Source organism: Euwallacea similis, chromosome 6, assembly GCF_039881205.1.
Source record: "Euwallacea similis isolate ESF13 chromosome 6, ESF131.1, whole genome shotgun sequence".
Classification (NCBI taxonomy): domain Eukaryota; kingdom Metazoa; phylum Arthropoda; class Insecta; order Coleoptera; family Curculionidae; genus Euwallacea; species Euwallacea similis.
In genome coordinates this window covers 3,596,585-3,607,387 of record NC_089614.1, presented here as the reverse complement: position 1 = coordinate 3,607,387, position 10,803 = coordinate 3,596,585, and the positions used below count along the sequence as shown (strand labels likewise).

The 10,803-nt window shown below is 31.8% G+C and overlaps 3 protein-coding genes across 3 annotated transcripts in view; 1 reads left to right on the top strand and 2 right to left on the bottom strand.

The window, feature by feature from the left end:
* LOC136409657 (zwei Ig domain protein zig-8-like) overlaps positions 1 to 10,803 on the bottom strand; it is a 251,925-nt gene that overhangs the window by 187,374 nt on the left and 53,748 nt on the right. The window lies entirely within an intron of this gene.
* bib (big brain) overlaps positions 1 to 10,803 on the bottom strand; it is a 55,574-nt gene that overhangs the window by 22,639 nt on the left and 22,132 nt on the right. The gene's annotated exons all lie outside the window — the stretch shown is intronic.
* Positions 869 to 10,803, top strand: part of exp (expansion) — a 71,357-nt gene continuing 61,422 nt past the window's right edge. The window contains exon 1 of the mRNA XM_066391306.1: positions 869 to 1,057. Coding sequence (XP_066247403.1) covers positions 993 to 1,057 — 65 coding nt within the window. The 5' untranslated portion in view covers positions 869 to 992. The remainder of the gene's footprint in view (positions 1,058 to 10,803) is intronic.

Below are 10,803 nucleotides of genomic sequence, written 5' to 3'. Positions count from 1 at the left end.
CTCTAGAATCTATTTTTATAAACAGATTCTTTTTATATTTATATTATTTAAACGTACCCCATGTAGACTTTAACAACAATTAGGATACTACTGTATGCCCAAAATTTCAATTTAATATCTCAAAATATAGAGTAGTTCTGAAACAAACACTGTGTATCTCAATAACAAAGCGTTCTCAACTTTTTGTTTAAACGAAGAAATAAAAGAAAGTTTAAATATCCTCTTAAACCTTATTTTCACCACTCTGTATAAAATTTTTTACATGATAGGTATAGTTTTTGAAATAAGTAAACACTCGCTTACGATATCATTTTCCTTCTTATACTTTATTACTGTCCAAAATATCACTAGATAAAATTAAGAAAAGGAGTCTTCTATGATCCCAGTTACAATATGTCACTGAAAACTGGATAGATACCCTGTAAGTGAAAAACGAAGAAAGGTTAGATAAACAGTTCCCATGCACAAAGGTTCCTGCTATCTCAAATCACTTGTCAAAATGTGTGTGCGATTTGCGGTATGAAAATAATAAAACGACACATCAAATGGTAAAACTAATGAAAAGCAGCGTGTACACCAAATGCCTTTGGTGTGGACTGAAGTACCATCATCGATAATTTATTATGGTGGCGCTCGTGAAAAGCCCCGAGACGGAAATAAAGATTGATTGCTTAACTCGCACACAATAAGTGGTACTAGATATTTTACATTAGGGAGTCCATAAATCAATAACTTCCTAAAATGGAATCCATAGTAACAATGGTACCCGACGTATCCTAAACTGATAGTGAAAATTATTCGCCCCTTTCTTAAGTGCGCCTAACAATTTTCATACGCACCTCTTGTTGCTGTTCAGTGTTCACTCACTTCTTAACGTAAGCGGTACCATTGGTGGTACCCGACCACTGCGGGTGGCGCGCGGTACTCGCAACTTTGGCGCGCCTGTTTTCGATTTTTCGTAAGTTTCCCAGTGTTTCAGTGATTTTACCAAAATGATTACGCTGTATCGGACCATCAAAGGAACCACAAAAGGGAGGAAAAAACGGGAAACTAAACGGTAAGCAAAAATTTGATTAAAAAAATTAACAAAGAAGTGGCACAACTGCGAAATGTATCAATTCAAAGGTTGTAACAGATATCAAGATTAAGTAACCAAAAATTTGCCACACATTATTTTTAATTGCGCTAAATTAACAACGTGCCGCACTGATTAGCAAGCCTGCCATGCAATAAGACAAACGAATGGAGCATATTTGAAAAAACGCGACTGACGATGGTCTCAAGGTTTGTGCAGGTTGGTGGAAACTGATCTAAAACTGTCCTGATTATCCTTTTAAAAAATAGAAGAAGCAGTGGAATATTTAATGACGTCAGTGGACGAACAATATACATAAAATAAGCCGGTAAATAAAAGAAAAAGGAAAATCACATTGTCAATCCTGTGCCTTGCCTGGATATTAAACACTGACATTTAAATGTGAAGGTTTGCTTTATAAAATCTCGGTGCAGTTTTCAGTCGGCGAACCAAGCATTCCTTAAAGGTTTTCTTTGAAACCTTAAAAAACGCCCTTGGATCAATTTCGTTAAGAATGCACCAGTTAAAAAAAAGGAAGAAATAAACTGAAGTTAAGTAAATAATATGGGAGATTACTCTGATCTAATATCATCGCTCAACGAAGCATCATTTAGAAATTAATTTGAAATATAATTAAGATGAAATCATTTTGAAACGCCATCAACAGCCTCGGGTATTCTGAACGCATCATCTCGTTACGAAATTTCGAGTGGCCGCAATAAAATTGAAAAGTCACAAGTCACCTCTGCATGTGAACCATAATACGAGCACCACCTTTTTCAAGGAACATGCTCCTAATTACTAGAAATATTTGTTACTGAAATTCTTATTATTGATTTGGGTGGTCCTCAAGACATTTACCACATTTGCCTTTCTCAATTGCTACGAAAGTGCATTTTATTGATCCGAGTTGATCAACATCAAGGTCATTTTATAATAATGGGGTAATAAGAGTATTCTTAATAATTCGGATTGTGTTACGTTACTCAACTAACCTTTTGGTTCCGCTCTTGCGAAATGCCTGAGACAATGCTGGCGTACTTGGAATTGCAATAATTCGGGTATTTCTGCTTAAATATTGTAAATATGTAAAACGCGTTAATTCGATGTTTGATGAACAGAAATTTCTCTGCAGGCTCGGTGCTATGGGCTGATGTCAAGATTTTTAATAAACTAGATCTAAAACTAAATTTTACTTCAGCATTGACACTCATTAAATCGCAGAATATTATGGAAATTAAAAATTAAAGGCATCAAGTTGAAGACATAGCAGCAATTTTAGGAAAATTCTGAAATATACAGGATTTTTCAGATTAGTATGACAAATTTAAGGGATGATTCTATGAGTGACTTTAAGAAAAGAAGTCACATAAACCTAGTTCCTTTTTCGTGATCTGTCTGAAATACAAGGTGTTAAAGTTTGCTATATTGTTTTTTTTTTTAATAAGTCTAGATCTGCATTAAATATTTTTATCAAACTTGATGGGCGTAAGTTAGGTCTAGAAACACATCTTTTAAAAGAAAAATAAATTTTTAAATTTAAACAATGGTACCCCCAAGGCTATGAAAACAAAATCGCAAAATAGCTTCTTGTAACACTATTAGAAATACTCCGGGAATTTTTCAAAGGGTGCATGATAATATGAGAAAAAGGGCTGAGGCATGTATCCTTGCAGGCGGAGGACATTTTCAGCAACTTATTTAATTTTTTTTGTCTGAATGGTCGTTATAAATTGCTACAAATTAAGTATTGTTATAGCTAATTTGGTCACTATTATAACATACAATGTTCACTAATCCATTTGTTGTTTAAAAACGCTTGATGTTACGAAAAAAATTGAAGAGACCATTTTTTTAACAAGAAGAACTAGAATTAAGAAAACGATTTTTATTTTTTTTAAAGCAGTGGCATAACATATTTTTCACAAAAAATAATAAGGGTCATGGCCTTGGCGGCGCCACTGTTTAAATTTAAAATTTTGTTTTTCTTTTAAAAGATGTGTTTCTACACCTAATTTACACCCACCAAGTTTGATAAAAATATTTAATGAGGTCCGGACTTTTAATTTTTTTAAATTTATTATTAAAAAAAAAACAAAAATATATAGTAAACTTTAATACCCTGTATTTCAGACAGAAAGCGAAAACGGACCTAGGTTCATATAAACTTTTTCTCTCAAAATAACTCATGGAATCACCCTTTAAATTTATGACATAGTATTTTGATACACTCTGTATTTACTTTTTTCCATTTATTAATAAAGTTGCTCGCCTCTGGTACCAATTCGTACAAACAAGCATGGCAAATTATTTAACACATACTAAGCTGGTGTGTTTTTTAAATGAAACACTCTATATATTTATATTCTGTTAGATCTATGTTTTCAATCTGAATTTAAATATGTAAAGTTTGACATAAATGAAAATGGATTTTTATAATATGTGGTTTGGCTTCTTAAGCAGTCTAACACAATATTTATATAATTTTTTAAAAAATAATATTTTATTATATTTCAGGAGGTGATAGTATATTTTAAAAATAATGTGGTTCCCCGTGTAAACCATATTCACATAAATGCTTCAATAGGAAGATAAATGGTGTTAAAATTTTATTAAAAAATCCAATTTTTATTGCTATTTTCAAAATCATGTGAGATATGTAAATAAAATTTGGCATGTTTCGACAGTTAATGTAGATGCATTTGTTTATGCAAAAAGGTTATTTTTAATTTCACCAGTGGCGTGCGTACAGACACATCTCAGCACATTTTTAAAGAAAAAAAGGTACGCCACTACTTTTTCTCAAAATAAAAATAATTTTTTGAAATTTTATTTTATTTATAAAAAAATTCTCACGTGACTTTTTTTCATGCAACGCATCGTTTGCTACTAAAAAAAGGAAAATTGTCTGCATACACAATATTCTCTAAATGATTTTAATAATATTAAATGTGTCCTAAATATTATTTATTGTTATAATTTAATCATATATTATAGATACTGAATGATTATTATTACTCTTTTATATTTATATTAATTATTATAAATCATTTATGTTAAATGAATAAAGTTTAATTAATATCCTGTTACAGAACTATTTAGTCTGGTACGAACGATTTATTCGTCAGTTATGGTTGTAATCAAAATAGAGAAACCGATAGCAAAGGTTGCCGACGATGCAATTCCTGCAACCTAAGGTTTGAAGAGTAGTTAGCTAAGATCTTTGGAGAATAAAAGACATAGAGCAGTTTATCGAGCGTAACATTATTTAATTTATAAAATTTATACTTAATGACAATACATTAATTTTTAAGGTAGTCATAACGACGGAAAGCATAATGCGTCAAATCATTGACAACAGCTATCTGGATTTAATTCAATCGTTAGTCTTATTATTATTGAAACTTGCGAATATGCATGCCATTTGTACATATGTATACTACATTGTTTTTATTTTTTTTATTGGCAAACGATGCGTCGGATGAAAAAGTGTTAAGGGAGCATTTTTCTTCTAAATGAAATGAAATTCCCAGAAACAATTTTTATTTTGAAAAAAATAGTGGCGTACCATTTTTTTCTTTAAAAATGTGCTGAGATGTTTCCGTACGTCCGCTACTGGTGAATTTAAAATATAGCTTTTTACATAAACAAATGCGTCTACATTAATTGTGAAAATATATCAAATTTTATTTATTTATCTCACACGATTTTGAAGATATTAATAAAAATTAGATTTTTTAATAAAATTTTAATGCCCCGTATCTTCGTAATAAAGTATTATTAGAATATGATTTATATGGGAAATCAGATTATTTTTCAATGTGCTATCATCTCCTAAAATATAATGAAACACTTATGGAACACCCGATATACATCTACAGGGTGAGTCAGTTTATACTAGCAGGACTCGAGCATTCGATAGAGTACCTTATTTTAAGATCAGTAAGATATATAAATATATGTCGGAAAACGCTTCATTTTTAAGATACAGGGTGTCAAAGTTTTGGATTTTTTCTAGTATTTTCCACACAGCTCTTACAGTTTTTGAGATTAAGTAATCAGTGACGCACCAAAAAAAAATTCTAGACAGTAAAAGAGGGTCTGATCGCCGAAAATATATCACCCTGTAGATTTTTAAATAATGTAGGCAGGTCGACACTTGTCCACCATCATATGTGTACTATCATAGGTAACAAATCACAAATTTGAATAAATCATCTCAAAAACTGTAAGAGCTGTGTGGAAAATACTAAAAAAAATCCAAAACTTTAACACCCTATATCTCAAAAACGAAGCGTTTACCGACATACATATATTTATATGACTTACTGAACTTCATTCAACATTCTAGAATATACCTCTATTTGAGTTCTATACAACGAAAAAAAAAATCAAAATATTAAATATTTTAGCCGCAATATTCCGTGTAACGTGACGTGAATAATCCTGTATATATTATATTATTAAGACGCTATGAAATGCTTGTTTTATCAGATTATGAATTCTGACAGACCAGAAAAAACTTTAATTGTTTCTTTTTTCTAACCTTTAAAATAATCGTACTAGGAGTGCTCGATAATATACGGAAAAACCCTGTACGTAGGACCCTTATGGGGTCTAAACTGTTGAAGATATACGGTAAGTTAAATTAGGAAAAAGTTGCAGGTTTTCGGTTAAAAAATGATCAATTTAAAATCTCTGTTTAGAAGACCTAGCCAATTTTTAACACTATTTTTAGATTTCTTTATGCCCACTCTGAAAATTTTGTGATTAGAATGAAAAATTAGATATGCATTTTTTTTACTTTGACTAATTTACGATTTTACACCTTATCTAGAAAAAAATTAAATAACTTGATCCCAAATGATTCTTAGTCATGTGTATTATTCAATACTTTTTTCCTATTTTAATCCGCCTCTTATCTCCAAAAATTTAAAATACTTTTATAAAAGGTTTATGTACATCATGTTAAACACAACCATCAAAAATGGAAAAAATTACAACTCAAAATTTAATGCAAAGTACATATTTTGTAAATTGGGTTAGATTTGTGTCGCAGTTAGAAGAAAATTTCATATATGTAGTAAGTATACTTTATTCGGACGTTAAATTGTTTTTGAAATATTGATGTTTCTTTGATGTTATGTGCAGTGTGATAGCGTATTTTTCATAATTTTTGAACTGTCCAAAATTTTGTCATTTTTTTCATGTCAAATTTATTTACAAAATTATTCATATGTATCTCGAAAAAAACATTAGAAAAGAAGAAGCAAAATATGTCAAATTTTAAAAGTTGGTTATATAATATTCTACTAACAGCATAGAATTCTTGATCCATCTTCATCTTTTCCTATATTTTATAGGAAAATTATTAATCCTATGGAGTCTAACTCTGTGTTGTTTAAACAACTTTACTATTATCAAGCCAAGCATTTTGTGGGAAGGACGTTTTTTCACCTCTCTACCATATTATCAGATTTGGTTCTTGAGAATTTCACTTCTAAACACTGAATTTCAGCACCATTTGAGACAAATTAGATATTTCTCTTTCTTAATACTTATTGCGACATCTTTAAGCGAGTTTTCAAGGTTAGCATTTGAGAGAAATTTAAATTTACCCCTTATCGCGATATATTATTGAAAATTGAATAAGGTTCAGTGGTAAAGGATTCATTAATAAATAAAATTTACTTATAATGTGCGATTTCGATTCAGTTCTATTAGTTTAGCTTATACCATGTGGCTGTGAGGTAACGCATAATGCAATTATTTCTGAATGTTTAGGTTAGATAATAAAAACTAATATTTACACGTCCTTTTTTACCACCCTAAAGAGTCTGTGACTTTAAGCCCTGTAGCGCGTTTACTGTGATCACCAGAGGATGCCTAATGTGTTTGGTGAATAGATTGAACGCAATTTCAATAAGGTGTCATTGGTTGGTGAACAAATTAAAGCATTCACCAGATGCACTTTGTATATGCCTAACGACGGTCAAGTATTCCCTTTAAATGCCGCTCAAACCATAAAGTGTTTCTTAAAATTGAAGATGCACTTAAAACGTCTACCCAAATGATTATTAGTTACCAACAAGAAGGACAAAGAATTATCTATTGAAGATTTATTTATTAATAAAATGTTCAAGTTGGACATAATTTTGCATGTAATAATATCTTAAATAGCGGGCAATTGACAAGAAGCACTTATTAATTGAAAATAGGTATTTTGTTGAGATAGGCTAACATTTAAATTCAAACGTACAGACATTAAATAATAAATTTTGAAATATTATTTTCTGGAAAAAGAGGTTAGTTAATATAAGATATTTTGTAAAAAAAGTGTTAGCATTAAAAACAAATCGACGTGTTCCAAGATTACTTTAAGTACCTAATTCTCAGTTTTAGAAATAATTTTAAGACGCTTTACTTTAGGAACACACTGTATATCTATATGGTATTTTTTTACAGTTTGACAGCTACCAAAATGTTTCACATTTGTTGTCGGGCGTATACTGAGTGTGTGTCTAGCAAATCCGCTACTTGTTAAAGTAAACTCGGGATGGTACACTTGATATATGCCTTACAACGACTCTGAACGCGTTCTTGAAAAATTTGATATTTAAATATCCATTAAAAAGTAAGAAAAGATAGGGGAAAAGTCTGTCTCACTACTGATGTCATTTGGTTTTGCGACTTTTGAAAAACAATCATATCGTATGCATTTTTCTCCATTTAGGGCTATATAAAATAATATACAAGTAACTTAATTTTTATATAAAACAGATAAAAAAGGAAAATTATATATATATATAATATAAATTTATAAATAAAGTTTTTTTTACCCAGAAAGAACTCAACACACCTTTAGGTCAATTTGGGTGAATCGAATTACTCCCAGAGAAACAAAAGTTTTTTTGTGATCCTTAATTGATCCCTTATGATTTTTTTGTGTGAAATTCAAGCTTCGGTCAAATTCTGACCGCATGCCCGCATTCAGTTACAAGTTACAAATGCATTAAACTCTCATTTCTCTTTCAATATTTCAATAAATTTCATAAATTATGACGATTATCAGGAACAGTGGTTATCATTTGAAGAAACAACGGTTCATCAAGAGACCGACGCACCTTTCGTTACATAAAAAGAACGGACTGCACGAACCCCGGAACTGTTCGCGTGGGTTCCTGGACAATCAGCACTTCCCCAAATAGACTTACACAAGACAATACAATTAAACAAAATTGTCGTTATCAAAGGATCTTTAAGGTCATTAAAGTGAAAGGTTGATAGGCTGTCAAATTACCGAACTTGAAAAGCTATTATTAATCTATTGAGCGGTACTGGCAGGAATTTGTCCTGAAACACGATTTGGAAAGTAACAGCATTGACACTAACCTTATTTAACTCTAATATCTGCATAATTGGTATGCAAAAGTAAAGCGTTTACGTGGATGTTCATCATCGTCATATGGTGTTGTATATTGCGACATCTATAAAGGAGGTACGTGAATATTTTGAAATCTGTTTGGGAATATGCTTAACAACAGAAGGGGGCTTAATTGGCTCCTGTAGTAGCTCATTAATTTGAAACCTAATAACCAAAAACAATTAAGCTTTAAATACGGCCTATCTAAAGGAAAGCGACATTTTTCATTAATAACCCGCGATTATCAATTTTCTATCATCTGAGATAGCTCCCTTAATAACTACAAGCTTTTATTAAGTAATAATTAAAAAATTCTAGGTCAAGTAATTCAGTTTTACCCAGCTAACTGCACTTAATAGATACAGTTATTATTTTAGTATGCAACGTGATCATAAAAATTGTTCCAAATAAACACAGTGTTTCTCTAATTATTATTTATCACGAAACCCAACTAGAATACCACTTTTGATTTTCTTGTCTTCTTGTTCATCATAGTATAAATGTTCGGACTTTTTTTTATCTGACTATATGAGTAAGTAAAACCCGGCATGTAATAAAAGAACGCGTTACCCAACGCCATCGTTACAATGACCATCAAAAGGAGAAATTCAGTTTGAAGAAATTATTAACAAGTGATTATTATTGGATATATGAACCCATTGCATAATGTTGGACGATAAATCATGAGTAACCGAAATAATGGACGTAGAAATGGTGTGTTTTTGACACGCTACATCACCGACGCTTTTTACTTTCTTCCTAGTTCAATTTTTTGTATAAGCATAATTTGCGGATTAGTCAATACTTATAGAGTTAAACTATCAAGACTTTTCGAGTATAAATCTGTCGATACCGAAGTGGTGTGCAAGTTTTCTAACTTGAAACATTTCACATGTTGGCGCATCGACAAGAGGAGTACTTGCATCTTCCCATTGGGCAACAATAACTCTTTGGTTTAGGGGTCACCAATTAATTACTTAACCATTAATTACTTAACCATTTATTACTGGCTGAAAAGCCTACGCAGGATCGTTACTCTCTTGTTCGAAGTGCAACATGGAATCCGATATTTGCACAGCAAAGACAGATCGCAATCGGACGGTATTGCATTCGAACGCCTTATATGCAAATTAAATGGGCGAAAAGAAGAGGCAGCCGATGACAATTGATTCGGTGATCGATATTTGAAATCCCAAAAAGTGCGTTGCACCCGCTAAAAAGGATACTCACCTCGGTACCACCTTTGCTGCATTACAATGCATATCATTGACAAGTGCCGAATTTACACCTTGTCATCGCTTTTGAATAAAAAAAGGCACTTCTGCCGAATGCGAGTGCCTTTTTGGCTTTTTATTATGATGCTTTTTAGTGAGTCGCATAATGTATTGTACCGAAGTTTTGAAGCTTAAGAGCTTTTTTAATCAACTTATTTGTATTTTTATAGTTTTCCTGTCCGGCTCGTGTAAGAGAGGCTCCTAATTAATAATCTAAAAGGCAAATTTAGACGGCAGTATTCGAATCAAAAACAGACAGCGATCCCAGTCGGTGGTACCATCGCGAAGCAGTTTCTTTTTGGAAAAGATATCGAGATATGACGAGGCGGAAATATGATGAGATACAATGAGAGTGCGATAGTATCGCTTTTAGGGTGCATGTGGACAAATGAGGCATTGTCAAAAAAACTTAAATGTAATATTATTTATGCCAATGACGCAGCCTTTATGAGAGGTACCGTAAAGATGTAAATTAACCACTACAACATTGAGTGCGTAAAAAATTTGAATTGGTACTGTATTCGGTGTTATGTAAAGCATTGAGAGATGTTGAAATTGTGCGGTACCTCTTAATACTTGATTGGTACGTCACGTGCTTAAAACGACACGCAGTAAATTTACCCAGCTAGGTCGATTATTCAAAATACGTAGGGCGTGGTAATTATTAATAAGATATTCTAGGAATTTTCAATTTTTATTTAAATTTTGATAAATGTGCCAAACGAGACGTGCATAGCCAGTACTACCACTCGCTGTTACGCAATGACATCTCTTTAGAAATGTAAGCTCATATAAGTATGAGCGTAGATTAATTGCCTTTAAGTAATAGATAGTCTGGCGTTTATTCGTTGCATACTAATCATAAAATGTTCTATCGAAAGAATGAATATAATAAATAATTTTTTTCCACGAGTGTCAGTGCATTGTTACCGCCTCAAAAATTATATCGAAAGACCCCCGATTTCCTTATACTTTCATATCCTAGATGTTGCGCGCGCAATGATCAGGAAATAACCTTATTTCCCACGACT